Source organism: Mytilus californianus, unplaced genomic scaffold, assembly GCF_021869535.1.
Source record: "Mytilus californianus isolate M0D057914Y unplaced genomic scaffold, xbMytCali1.0.p SCAF_1, whole genome shotgun sequence".
NCBI lineage: Eukaryota > Metazoa > Mollusca > Bivalvia > Mytilida > Mytilidae > Mytilus > Mytilus californianus.
In genome coordinates, this window is record NW_026262581.1 from 107,322,368 (window position 1) to 107,337,646 (window position 15,279).

At 31.9% G+C, this 15,279-nt stretch overlaps 1 protein-coding gene across 3 annotated transcripts in view; it reads left to right on the plus strand.

Moving 5' to 3' along the window:
• The first annotated feature begins 8,402 nt into the window (after positions 1-8,402).
• LOC127729030 (trichohyalin-like) overlaps positions 8,403-15,279 on the plus strand; it is a 62,768-nt gene continuing 55,891 nt past the window's right edge. For all 3 annotated transcript variants that reach the window (XM_052236636.1, XM_052236645.1, XM_052236655.1), the window contains exons 1-5: positions 8,403-8,553; positions 11,723-11,775; positions 13,157-13,182; positions 13,579-13,864; positions 15,003-15,141. In XM_052236636.1, the coding sequence (XP_052092596.1) occupies positions 8,543-8,553; positions 11,723-11,775; positions 13,157-13,182; positions 13,579-13,864; positions 15,003-15,141 (515 nt within the window). In that variant the 5' untranslated portion in view covers positions 8,403-8,542. The remainder of the gene's footprint in view (positions 8,554-11,722; positions 11,776-13,156; positions 13,183-13,578; positions 13,865-15,002; positions 15,142-15,279) is intronic.

Sequence of the window (15,279 nt, forward strand, 5' to 3'; positions counted from 1 at the left end):
CGTTGTTAATATAATGGAATTTGATGCGACTGTCATACAAGTGAGAGGTTTAGCTAGCTATAAAACCAGGTTCAATCCACCATTTTCTACATAAGAAAATGCCTGTAGCAAGTCAGGAATATGACAGTTGTTATCAATTCGTTCGATGTGTTTGAGCTTTTGATTTTGCCATTTGATTAGGGACTTTCCTTTTTGAATTTTTTAGGAGTTCAGTGTTTTTGTGATTTTACCGTTTACCAATGTTCAAATCTCGTAAATCGATTAGGAAGAGACTAATCAAGGAATCAAGGTAAAAAACAAAAACTAAGGGAATCGTATGACCGGGTGCGTAGATAGTGTTTACGTATCCTGTTATGGCATGCGAATTTACACTCTATAAAAATGTCACAATCGGGAATATGGCACAATCGGTTAAATTACAGATCAGACGAATTTACAGGTATCTAAAGATCTAAGACCGCGAAAACATGTAGCTAAAGTTATAGTGAGTTGATACACAAACACATATCGGTCAACCAATTCGTGATCGTGACCGTGACATTTATGAAGTGTCGATTTCAGTCGTTATTTCTCATAACTCTGTTAAAGCAGTTTTTGCGTAACGAGCACACTCCTGTAAATGAAGTCCGTATAGTGTGAACGTGCACGAGTGTAACATATTAACTGAGATATGTAAACGACATGCAATGGGGCAGAAGGTATGTAACTGCTGATAAATGGGAAGTTGACAATTGGGAAGTTGAAATCATTAAGTTTGTCATATATTCTATATTATAGTTTGAAGTCGTCCATCCGTGTCAATATCGAGGAAAAGACCAAGATATGACGTATACCATTTACTTCCGGTAGTATCATTAATTTCAAGTTAACTGGGATGTATGAGATATAAGCACTCATTGAAATGTGGGTTATTGTGTGACAGAACATTATCAAGAGAGGTTTAGCGCTATAAAACCAGGTTCAATCCACCATTTTCTATATTTGAAAATGCCTGTACCAAGTCAGGAATATGACATTTGTTGTCCATTCGTTTGATGTGTTTGGTCATTTGATTTTGCCATGTGATTAGGGACTTTCCGATTGAATTTTCCTCGGAGTTCAGTATTTTTGTGATTTTACTTTTTATCAATATATCGAAGTAAATTAAAAAAAAACTTTGAGAGATACTTCTTCTTTTTGTCTTTGAGAAGGTTCTGTAGTAATTCATATTCATTTGAGTACCCCCAAAAAAGTTAGTGGTGGTGCACAATCAATATCCATTGGAATACCGACTGTCTGCTGAAATATCATTCCACCAAACTCAACAAATATGTTGTTGATCAAAAGTCTAGCATTTTGATGATTTCATCTACGCTGTATTTGTTGTCGGAATCAGTTTGGTTCTTCACAAATTAAGATTTTTCATGACCTAAAACAAAGAATTGTTTGTAGAAAGAGCTCTGTTTAATTATGTGATGTGTTGATCTTTCAAATGAGCATGGGGAATAGTAGTGTAAAGCGTAGAAAAATCAATGGTTTTGATATTGCTGCAAAATTGTAAAGATTGTAATTTTTAAGAATTCACATCCGACTTTCACGGCTTGTTTCATATAGTTATCACAATATTTCTGCAGGCAACTTTTACTGTGGAAATAATGGTCGTAAGAACTTTAGAAAGATGTTTATTCTAACACCCTTGACGATAAGGCTATGTATCGTTCTTTATAAGTGTTTTTGTGAAAATTGGTATCAAGTTTAAAGATGGTAGATTTTTATCGTCCTTTTTAATGTAAATACCAAAGGAGAGAAGGACGGATTGATTTGTGACTTTTCGAGAATGATGTAGAGATATGTGTTGTATTTACAGTTTTGCTATGAATTCCAAGTTCTTTGGTGAGACATTCCAAATAATGGTCTTTGAGGCTTTGTCTGCTTTGTTAATAGAGAATCCACAACAAGGACTTTTTAAAAGGATCAGAAACCCGTGAGCTCATGGTACACCGCAGACTTTTAATGCGCTTCTGAGTGAATGAACGAACAGATTTGATCGATTCAGATAAAGTGTCCTGATTTTTTATCTGGCTCAAGTTTTATCCATTTTCTAGCATAGTCATCAACTACATCCATCAGTAACCTGAATTTCTTCTTTGAGTTGATGGACTGTGGAATTCGATAGTTCGGGAACTTGTCTAACAACTCACACAGTTGTTTATTATTTACGATGCCAAGCTTGAAGGTCTCCAGTTATGACAGAGGAATGTCACTTTGACCTCTTTTTATCCTTCGTGGCTCTTGTTTTAGTGTCCGAGGTCAGTGTGTCCCAGTTTAGCCCTATGGTACTAAGTAATCTACAATGTAATGCTGTTTTGAGGTAATGGATGGATACATAAAAATAGCTGCTGCAATTGCCTTCTTCAAGTAGTTAACTCTGAACTAAATTTCACATTTCATTGACTTAAGTCACACTTTACATCCAAGCTCAATTATTATCAATTATTCCCAAATACTAGTCTGAGTGACATATTTTCAGAAGTTTAAAAGTTGTCCACCAAAAGAAGGAATTAATGAACCACATTTCCTGATTTGTTTTGGTTAAATTATTTTGAGTCTACCTTTTGATTTACACTCGGATAGCTAGGTACATTCATGTCTAGTATTCTAAAGACATTTTTCAATTGTTGAAGGCTGTATATTGACCACTATATGCATGCTTTGGGAATTTTTGTGTCATTTGTTGCTGATTTATCGACAAATGCCCTATTTTCTTTTATTTACATATGCTTGTGCATAACACTTTTAATTCAATAAAATACATTATAACATATATATTTGTTTTATTTTGCATTTAAATTTTCTTTAAATTCTAAAGCCGTTTTATGACTTAACCTTAATAGAGCCAGTATTATATAGGTATTATGTACATGTAGGACATCATCTATATTAATTCAATAATCTCCCAATTTTGCTGCATTTAAATTGGGTGATTCTAAAATTTTAAAACTTCAAGTTAAACTGCCAAAAAAATATACATGGTAAAGAGAATAGTTATGTCCATCGAATTCATGAATGTGATGTGCGAAACTCTAAACTGGAACTTATTGCATTCCACATTCATGACATTACTGATGAGCCTGAAAAAGGCAAATTTTCAAAATAACAGATTTGATCTTGGAATTGAACAAAATTGTCAAGATAGGGTTAAATATACCAAGCCAGCATATTCCTTTCCAAATTACCCCCAGGTTCTCATATCTAAAAAGTAAAATCACAAAAATACCGAACTCCGAGGAAAATTCAAAACCGAAAGTCCCTAATCATCTAAGCAGTTATGTCGGAGTATCATTCTATATGCTAAATTGTTAATTACTTCAATTTGGGGCCGAATTGACTTAAAACTACAACAGGGGCCAGAATGACTAGGGACTGGAACGACATGAAACAAATATATCGGTGTTCATTAACACACTAGAGTCTTCAATATGAATGTAATATATTATTGGTTGCTTGGTGTTTAAGGCAACCATCTCAATCAATCTTTAATATTACCAATGCATTATTGTTCTACATGTGTTACATATTAAAGGGGCATTAGCTGTCAAATTCAGGTTCACCGATTTGACTCAAATTCTTACATTCGACTTATAACATACTTAAACGCATATCTCAATTATAAAAAGTATGAAATAACCAATTTACGATGCATAGATCGTATGTATCAGCATTTCGTGTGTATCTTAGTCTAGATGCCATTTAATTAACCATCGAGGTGACCTCCGAAGATTGCCAACAGTCATATAACCCGATATAAACATAGATATAAATAGATTGCGAACTCGTGCAATTGAAATTTTCTAGATGTGTTTGATTTCATATCATAGGTTAAAAAAATATGTTAATAATCGTTTTTACCTGTATAAGAATGAGTTTTTCTAGATCGAATCAGTCAACCAAATGGTTTACCCTTGTTTCATTTCCAAGGTTTATATTCTTTTCCATTTAATAACTGAACACACCTAGTTCATGCGTAAGCCATCTATAGCTATAGGGATCAATTAAAGTTTTCATGAATACGGATTCAATGAGGTCGAATTATTCACTTACAAGTGAATAATTCATTAGCGATGTTTCTTTGCTTATTTTGACTAAACTGAACCAAACTGGCTGTTAAAAAAGCGAATTATTATTTCACTATTTCACTTTCATTAATGATTGAACCAAAAAAATCATATTTTATTTTTTTTATATCTCGTAGCTAATGCCCAGGCAGAAACCCAGTTAAAATTAAACAACAGAAATGGAACTCTTTGTTAGAGAAGGTAAAAAAGGCCTATTTGGTAAATTTGAATTGCTTACATGTTTCTATGTGCTTTAAAAGTTTAATGAATGTGCCTAATTTAGGATTTTATGCGTCTTATGTATGTGTTTTTACTTAAATTATGGATGGAGCTTCGAGATATTTGTAAACTTTTAAACTATAGACAAATTTTCACAAAACAGTCGATTGTGGTAGGTGCAAATACATGTGGATAATCAAAAATTCCGCCGAAAAAAATCCCAAAGAAAGATAATAGATTGATATTTTTAAAGCGACAGTTTTTTTGGAAAAAATCCTCAGAATGGCCAATAATTTCAACGAAAAGAGAAATTCGATTACACCTTTTTATGTTCAGGCGTGTTTGAGCTGACTATTCTGTCTTGAAAACGCATTAAAGAAAAATATTTGATACATCATCTCGCTTCAGATTCTATTATTTTTATATATTTAGGCTCTAGGTTGTTATTATAACATTAAAAATGTACACTACTAAAAAATGAAATATATGGGTCAAGTAAAATACCTTTCTAATGAGTCATAACAACAGAGTAGGTGTGTTCGAATAAAAATTTATACTAAAAGTACTTGACGACAGACTTTTCAAGTGGATCTTAAAAATGCATAACTTAAAAAAAAAACTTCATTTTGTGTGTGTGTTATCTAGGGTAATTAGTCTTCAACCTCTGAAAATTTTTAGTCTGCCCTTCAACGAAATATTTAATTAGAATTTGTTTAAATATTTTTGAACTATCGAAAATTCCCCCTGACAACCGATCAGACAATAGTTTCAAGTTGACCAAATGCATAAAAGTACATTAAATGATGCTCAATAGCTAGTCGATACATTTGTCTTTTAAAATACAACAGGCATATAAGGATCGTAATGATACTATGTGGATAAATTGATCGGTTTTCAAGAGCTAAATTGACAGCGCGTCATCACTACAATGGCTTCCATTTTTACGATTATAAAAATTAGTAGGCGTTATGGGGAGATAATTTTGACGAAGAAGAATCCTGACTGCCCCTTTGCAGTCAGGATTCTACTTCGTCAAAATTATCTCCCCATTACGCCAGTTCATTTTTACAATCGTAAAAATGGAAGCCATTGTAGGGATGACGCGCTGCCAATTTAGCTCTTGAAACCAATAAATTTATCACATAGCACCATTACGATCTTTATATGCCAGTTGTATTTTAAAAGACAAATGTATCTACTAGCTAATGGGCATCAGTTAATGTTTTGTCTGCATTCAGTCAACTTAAAACTATTGTCCCATATACTTCATTTTTTTAGTACTGGGAATTTTTGATGTTATAAAGTCAACCTGTAGCCTTGATATATAAAAATGATAGAATCTGAAGCGATATGATGTATCAAATACTCTTGCTTTATACGTTTTCAAGACAAAATATTCAACTCAAACACGCCCTAACATAAAAGGGTGCACTCGATTTTCTCTTTTCGATGCAATTGTTACCCATTTTTTGGATTTTTTTCTTGAGTCAAATAATGGAAGGGTAGAAACGAAAATTAAGGAACAAATAGATTGATATGTTCTCCGTCCGTGGTAATTTTATTTTAAAAATCGGAGGTTATGCATTTTTTAGATCCAACTGAATAGATACCCATGTCGTCGACTTGATATCTAATTGTTCTGCTTAATTATGTAATAGATAAATAGAAAACTTATGCAAATGGTGTTTTTTATGAAAAAATACTTCGTAATTTAGCCGAACACTGTCATTTTATTTGTTTCTATTAACTTTTAAAATTTTTGTTACGATAGTAAACGTTACAGTAAGCATTTATCGCCTTCTCTAACAAAGAGCTTCGATTCTTTTGTTCTATTTCAATTGGGTTTCCGCCTGTTTGAGAAATGTCACATTATATTAACATTTTAGGTCTTATGTTCTAATTCGTAAACTCGAACATACAACATTTATAAATATAGTACATAAATCTCACATGGGAGTAGCCACTTGCAAAAGTCAAGTGCAATTTTTATTGAGATAATAAATACACGTACATGTATTTCATTTTATCCCAATGAAAAATGTCTGTCTCTGTAGGATGAGCAACTTCGCAAAAAAAAAGGCAGGATGACAATTTATGTAAAAAAAAAGTCAGGATAAACTAATAAAAAAAAAGGTAGGACCGAATAGAGTGAAAAATTATAAGGCAGGACAGAGATTATAATTAAAAAAAAATGCAGGACCTAAAAATCAAATTGTAGCTCCCTAAACTACTACCTACTACCCGTGCATGAAATTCTACTCGTATATCTTTTACATATCCAATCAAACAGATCTATATCTATAAATACCATAAACACGTGTACCTTAAAAACACAACAAACTTGTTCAATAATAATATCAGTACATTTAACAATTTTGATAAAAATAAGACATATAAGTCATACTAAACAGCTACTATTACCCTCAGGTTGTCGATCCTTCTTGTTTGCTACTTTTCTGTATTATTTGGAATAGTTAGATAGTCATACTAATTTTCTAACTGACCACTGTTAGATTTGATAAGGATCACCCCCAGTTTTTGGTGGGGTTCATGTTGCTTAGTCTTTAGTTTTCTATGCTGTGTCATCTGTACTATTATTTGCCTGTTTGTCTCTTTATTTTTGGCCATGGCGTTGTTAGTTTGTTTTCGATCTAACGTCGCAGAACCCAAATCGCACCGAGTACCCAAATTGCACCTATTCAACAAAAATAGCTGTGGAAATCTTACAAGTGTGTTTTGAGACTATTAAACAATTTGTATTTTTATGATTTGACATTATACGTTTTTCAACATAGGTTAATATATTCAAATATACACACAACGTTCACAGTATATATCAACAGATGAAGTATTCACTGGAAAAAATAAAAATTTACGGAAACGTCGCCATGCGACGTTCACAAAAAGTCATTTTTCAAAAATTAGCGAATAAAATATGTTACAAGAATATATTTCTTAAAAAATGAATACTAAGCATGGACTAATGTCAAATTGTTCTAAATATTTGAAGAGATAAAACAAAACATCTGTTATTCGAGTTTTAAGGATGTGAATTTAAGCATGGATGCAATTTGGGTACCGTCCTCATTACAGAACCATATGGATTGTTTAAAGGTCGGTTCAAATTCATTTTTCTATGATTCAATATGGATTCAAAATTAAATTGGTGTAACCATATAGTAAGTAAGGTTAGGTCTACAAAATAAACACAGAATGGAAACTTTTGTCTGGATCATGAAAAAACGTAGGTGAAAAAACTGTGAAAATAGGTGCAATTTGGGTACCCTCACGTTATGAGTTTGACTGTCCCTCTGGTATCTTTCGTCCCTCTGTGATAATATGAGATGAATGCACTTTTATTCCCCTGTAGCAGAGACATATATATTTAGTATATATGTCTCTGCGGATCAACTGAACTTGGCGACCACAATACTTGTATACTAGTATTGTCAACAATACTCGTATATAATTAATGAACAAGTATTGTACAAAAAATTTCAAAAATCAAAAATGTAATAAACAATACTATAATGACAATACTATTTTGGGTTTGCTATTATTCATTGATGTGTCTTATTAACAACTTGTTGGTGTTTTTTTTGTTTTGTTCTAATGCATTTAGGCAGATATAAAAATTGAGACTATATGTTGCTTTATACTTTTATTCATTCATGATAACAAAAACTATACTAACAGTATAATAGTCCCAGAATTAATACACAATAAATTACACATATTTTTCAAATCATTACCAGTGATAACATTACTTTTGAATAAAGGCAGTAATAATTATACTCTCTTTCAATGTATTTATATTTTATATAAACAATACTATGACAATACTCGTATACAATACTTGTACATTAATTATATACGAGTATTGTTGACAATACTAGTATACAAGTATTGTGGTCGCCAAGTTCAGTTGATCCGTCTCTGCCTGTAGTTAGAAATAATCTTTTATATATCTTGACCGTTGTCTCTTTCTCATATTTTTGTGGTATTTCACGTGACCTGTATTAAAATGGGCCATGCTTTTTGTGGGAATGGATCAAAACCCGTATTTTGGAAATTTCCGGTTGATCGCCACCGCGGAAACAAGTTTGCGCATGTCGAAATCTCGAATTCCTGGCGACAAGGGAAGCCAAAACAACTTGTAAACAACTTTGAAGTTTTTATGAATTGATAAGCAAACGCGCAATGTAAAAGGTGGACGGTTTGAAAGCAGTATGAATTACGGGTAATACGATTTAATAACATTTAATATACAGAACTGCTGTCAGTGGCAGTGCTCCGCAAAATGTAGTTTTTACAGATTTACTTAACCTTTTTTACTATACAACTACTGACATAAAAATTACATGTTCATTCCTATTTAAATATCGTAAACATATTGTTTGCCAGTTCTTCCTGTACATGGTGTCATGAACTGATTTTGAAAGGGAGTTCACCGTGTATCAACACATCAGAAAACTGATATAAAAGTAGACATATTTCACTTTCAGAATCTTTTAATATTTTGAAAAATACACATGCACCATATCTTTAGTGAATCTGGGTCCGTTCGCGCCCAATCACGTTCGCCCCCATGCACGTTCGCACCCTACACGTTCGCGCCCAATTTTTATTGGTTTTGTGTTTAATAATTTGTAAAAGAGTTTTGGTAAGTGTATTGCTATAAATATATATTTTTTCATTGTTTCTAAATAAAGTGAGATTCTGACAAGTTTTTTTTTGTGTCATGGTAAATGTATTGCTATAAACATTTTTTTTTCATTGTTTTTAAAGATAAGATAAGATAAAATAAGATTTATTTTGTTAAAGTGTCACCATCCATTATGCATAAGGTTGCCAGCCGAAAACGACTTATGAGACACTATCATTAAAACAAACATCTAATACATACATAAAAGGACAACTTTTAAATAAAGTGAGATTCTGACGACCAGTATTTTATTTTTGTGTTGAATAAGGGACTTATCATTTTTTTATATCTGGGAGGGGGGGGGGGGGGGGGCTGGTCAAAATGCAGGGGGGATCAAGTTTTTTTCTGTATGTGGAAAAGGGGGGTTCAAATTTTTTATAAATTCAAAGTGGGGGATCAATATTTTTTGCACATGGAAATTAGTAGTTCATATACTTCAAGAGTCAAAATATCGAGAACATTATAAAACAGTCAAATCGAAAATATACCTTTAACACCATTCACATACAATTAAGTGAGACATCACAAGACTTAGGTGATGTAGGAAGCTGCCATTTTGTGTCGAAAAGTTTACTTTATAATGTGAATTTTTACAGAGTTACTTAGGATCAAGTTTTCTTGAATAGCCCAATGTAGGAAATTAGAAAAAAAGTCAGAATAAGCTACTCAAAGCACTGGCTTGTTCAACTACTTATATTCATGGAAGAGCCCTATTTCAAGGAATTTTTCCCTCAAATATGTTTTTGGACTCAATCCACTGAGAATATTTCATTTTCAATATGTTCGTGAAATAAACTGATAAGTGTTTTGCATGTTAAAATTTTGGCATGTTTAATAGAGGGGGGATCAAATAAAAATAGTGAAATAATATGGGGAGGGGGACAAGAAATTTTGTATTTTTGATTTCAAAATGACCAGCCCCCCCTCCCAGGTAAAAAATAAAATGTCCCTAATTAGGCTGTGTATAAATACCAATTAGCAGTAATCATACATAATTAACATTTAATAATTAATCATCAAATCAATTTAAAACAATATTTCATTTAAAAATTCCCGAAAAAATCATCAGGTTTTTGAATAAAAAAAAGGGTGCGAACGGACCTGGGGGGCGAATGTGTGGGGTACGAACGTGTATTGGGCGCGAATGGACCCGATACCATCTTTAGTGGTAGTTAGAGATCCATATTGTAAAATATTTAATTCTATAGCTTCTGAGTCTGCCATAGAGTTTTCTCTCTGACGTAATTTTTCTCTACTTTGCTTGTGAAAAACTAAAGATAAAATCTTGCTTTGAAAATAATGTTTTTCAGTTTAGGCCCCCAAAAATAATTTTTTAATGATACCCTGGCCGACCCTAAGTTAACTTTTGCACAAAAATTGGACAAATTATATTTCCACTGGTATTATTCTTTAGAGCGATGTTCTTCAGCTAGCTTAATGCCAAAAATATTCAACAGGTGTTGTTAAAACGCAGGCACTTGTTTCTGTCAATGGGGGGTTTACTGTAGCTAACGAAAATTTTCTACATGTATGTGTTCGGTATATCTTAGTCCAATTACAATACATTGTCCTCATTCTGTTAACAATGTTCCATAGAAAGACATTGTGTATTTAGAATTTTGTAATTGAAATCAACATCATATAAACTGTAGAAAAGGAAGTTTTGGTATCACAGATAATGTTACTCTTTTAAAATAGATACTTTTTAACCAAAACTTATTTATGAAACCATTTGAACACAGTTTGATCCATCTGTATGGTTTGGAAGAAGTTGGTTCTACCTTATTTATCATTCAGTTTTCATTTGACAATTCTGAATAATTAATTTTAAAAATTCTCACATGAATAAAACTTTTCCTATGATAAGTCGATAATAAGTTACATGTGGTGTTGAAAATTATGTATGTATATTGGATGATGTGAAAAAGGAATGGCATAAAATCAATGAAAATATGAAAAAGCTTTTTGTATGAAACCATCTTGATTGCAAATTTAAAAAGTAGAACATAATTTTAAGGATTAATTTGCACGATGGTGAAACATTGACTTAATATGTTAGAGAAGGTAAAGTAAAGAATACTCAAGGTACATGTACCAGCAATATTTTAGCATTCTTTTCATTGATGGTATATTCACATATTAGGCATGTACATGTATTGGTTCACATTTTTGCTGTTTGATAAAACTGAGCAAATTTAAAGATACAAGATGATACATACTGATTTAATCACCGTGCCTGATTGAAATGCATAAAAAATTAGAGAATGCTATTTGTCTTGCACTTAAATATCTCGTTCTTCATTTTTTTTGTGTTAAATATATATGATCTCAATCAATTGCAGTGAGTTTACATTTTTTACCAGTTACTTTTGTTTGTTGGACTTATATTTATTTTAATTGCAACTTTTAGAAATAAAAGGGTGATGTCCAGGGACATCAAATATAGTTTTGTTTACATGACAATTATCAGCCAAATGAAAGCAAATCTGGTGTACACTACAATGTTCACCCTCTTTTCTGTGCGTTGCAATTGGGATAACACTAGCAGGGACAATAGACTGTTAATGACAATTGAATGATTCAATTTGAAATAATACTGTATATACATTTGTACATACACAAGATGTACATGTTAGTTCAACTGTTTCATGTCATCCTGTTATTGTACTAGTCATGGTTTTGTAAGTTTTATTTTATTTTTCAGGCTATTAAACTTTAAGGCCCAGAATGGAAAGCCTCAGATATTCTGGTCAAATGGTAAGTTTGTTTTTCTTTGAATCATGATAATAGCAGTCATCATGGTCATTGCTTTATCAAGTTGGAGACACAACCTGCCATATGGCGAATGGTTCCCTAAATGATTAACAATGTATTTCTCAAATGAGTGATACTTGTCTAGGGTAAAAAAAACTTTTTAATTTTATACATATTTTATACTTGAACTGGTACATATTCATGAAAAATGCAGCAAACTTCTAGCAGATGAATAGCTCTATAACCTGGTTTACTAAGGAGTTACAAGCCTTTGAAAACTTTGTAAAATTGACAATTTTCAAGGCTTAAGTTTTTAAAATCCAAAATAAAAATATGGTTCTTTAAGAAGTTGTTCCATTTTCTTTAAATTTATGCCATTTTAAAGTAAAAAGAAAATTTTGTTTTTAGCACTATCAAATGATTACTCAATTGAGGGATTGTTACTCATTTTGGGAATTATAGTTTCCCATTTGGCGGGTTGTCTCCAACCTCTATATTATATATGACTCTGTCAATACTTTGTTGTTTGAAATCAATTGCTTATTTTTATAGGATTAAACATATTTTTTCAAGAGGTTATTGATATTTAAATGGGCGATGAACTCACAAACTGAATAAAAGTCTGAAGGACTTTTATGTAAAGTGTGTGAGTAAGCGACCCAGTTTACACATCAATAACCTCTAGAAAAAATGTGTTTAATCCTTATAGTTCTTAAGCCAAAGATTTGCAATTTTTAATTAACAAATTTTGTTCATAGGCTATTCACAATCAAATACACAATTGACATGTCACAACTAAGGTGTGAGCTGCCATATTGACTTTCTTAAATCCATAAATGTTCGATTTATGCATTGAAATCTAACATAAAAATAACACCGACCTAAAAAACTTCATTTTACTGAGTTCGATGTTATCTGAATTTGAATCGTACAAGTAACTGAATAATCTTCAGCCTGAGAGTTTTCATTCGTAAGATGTCATGTTATGCCATGACGTTAAGGCGCCAAAATCATCATATTTCGCTGAATTAGATTTTATTTCAATTTCATGCATTTTCCAAGCTTTATAAATGCATTATTTCTTTTTGCCATGCGTTAAAAAAAAGAAATAACAGTTACGTATTTGTTTTTTAATCTCACTTTGCTAAGAACCCCTGGATCCCATGCATGTATATCGCTCATGAATAGATCACAGTGAAGGTTACGAAAGTAGTTTCTGCAACCTGGTTTATCGAAGTGTAAACCCAAACGAAAAATCCCGAACGGATTAATCTGATTCAAGTATTTGTTGATATGCAAATAAGAATTATCAGTGAATACATTATTAGATACTGAAATTGTATCAATATTTTTTATTTTGAGTTAAATTTCTCTATAATTGTAGAACAATCAAAGAAGCAAGAAAGAAAGGTAAGTTATATACAATGTATACAGTAATGTTTTAAGATAAATTTGTTAGGATGAAGGGTGATGATACATACACATACACTGTGTACTATATACATGTACATACATTTAATAAGAGGTATTTGGGGTTAAACATCAGGACAGTCACACAGCAAAATTAAATATGAATGAACATCTAGATGGCACCATATTTATAACCTCTTATTTATAATAGTGTTATTTATTGTTTTACTTGTAGTACAATATAGTAGTTTGTATTTTAATCTAAAATGTATAACATGTGCACAAAGAGGCTTGAATTCACAATAAAATGTTGTTATGATATAATGATAGACTTCCTGAGTGGCATTTGCAGCTTTTTTTTTTTATTATCACACTTATTCTTTTTCTTTTGTATAGTTTGGTTACAAAAGTCGTGACCAGAGATTCAACTTACGACAGTATCCTACTGACATGACAGCAGACTCTGACAATTTACTTCAACCAGTAGAACAGCCAGAGGAAGAAAAACCCAAGAAACCAGCGAAAAATTTTATCAAAAGAAACAGAGAAACAATGGGCAAGAAAACTAAAAATAAAGAAAATGGCAATCTTGTCACACTCACACAGGAGCAACTGAATGCCATCCTAGCTTCAGTTGGAAAAGTTGCCTCAGGGAGAGAAGATACACTTCGTATATCAATGGGTAGGTTTTATCAACAATTACAGCAATACAGGTTGTTTGTTTTTATAATGTTCGGAAACAAAAATTTAGGTGAAGGAGGAATTCTTTCCTTCCAAATTTGTCATCTCTGAGCATGTTCTGCGGTAACTTTAATTGATCACTACATAATTTTTATGCTCCACCTACGATAGTAGTAGGGGCATTATGTTTTCTGGTCTCTGCGTCCGTTCGTCTGTCCTGCTTCAGGTTAAAGATTTTGGTCCAGGTAGTTTTTGATGAAGTTGAAGTCCAATCAACTTGAAACTTAGTACACATGTTCCCTCTAATTTTAATGCCAAATTAGAGTTTTGACCCCAATTTCACGGTCCACTGAACATAGAAAATGATAGTGTGTGTGGGGCATCCGTGTACTATGGACACATTCTTGTTACATAATATTTTGATTTATAAAGACAAGCTTTAGTTTGAAATTGATGATTTTTAGCTTTGGGACTCCAGTATTATGGGTCTTTATTTATAATTAATGAGGCAAAATTGGAGAATTTCTCTTCATAGTTCATTTATTCAAGTTTGCTTTATTGGATTTATACTGAAATACTAACAAAAAGATTGGTTTCATAAAGACAAGCTACCTTTTGATATTTATCCCTTTTAGAATAGGTGTTCCAAAGTTATGGGATGTCAACTTTCAATGGTTAAAAGTTTGATAATTTGGAGCATCTTGGTATGAATTAGGCTTGATTTAAGAGATCTATACAAACAATTTACCTATTTTTTAATTCTTTAAGGACTTGATCTCTTTTGGTGATTTTCAGATGTTTAAACTCAGAGTTATTTGGCTTTTAATCATTAAAAAATTGACAATTATGAGTACATACCAACATTTACAAATTTTAATGAATTTTCAAAGTGTATTTCCAGAACAGTTAAACTGTACATCAAAATGAAATAAAAAAAAATATTTTGTTTCTTTCACAAATTCTTTGCCTAATTTCATGAAATTTTATTGCAATCTTACAACCAATAAAAGATACCAACCTTTTAACTTTTGAATAATGTGTTGTTCTGGAGTTATGGGACTTTAATTGATGAAATATGGAGGACAGGTATATTTTTTAATCTATACTATCATATCTGTTTTGTTTTTTCTTTCCATTAGATGCAGATAAACATGTGATAAAAGTAGAATCACCGGGTAGAGAAGGAGAGGGAGAACACAGACGTAGGCATAGAGATAGAAAGAAGAAAGATGAAGACCAAAGTATATTTGCTTTGGTTGATGACAATAAAAAGTCCAGGTAAACATTAAAAAGGATATTTATTAGAACTAGAAATTTGAAATCTGACATAAGATATGTACTGAATAGGATGAGCTAGTAAAATGCCAAAACCTTTCACTTACACTAATGAATAAAACTTCTACAATCAGAAAAGAC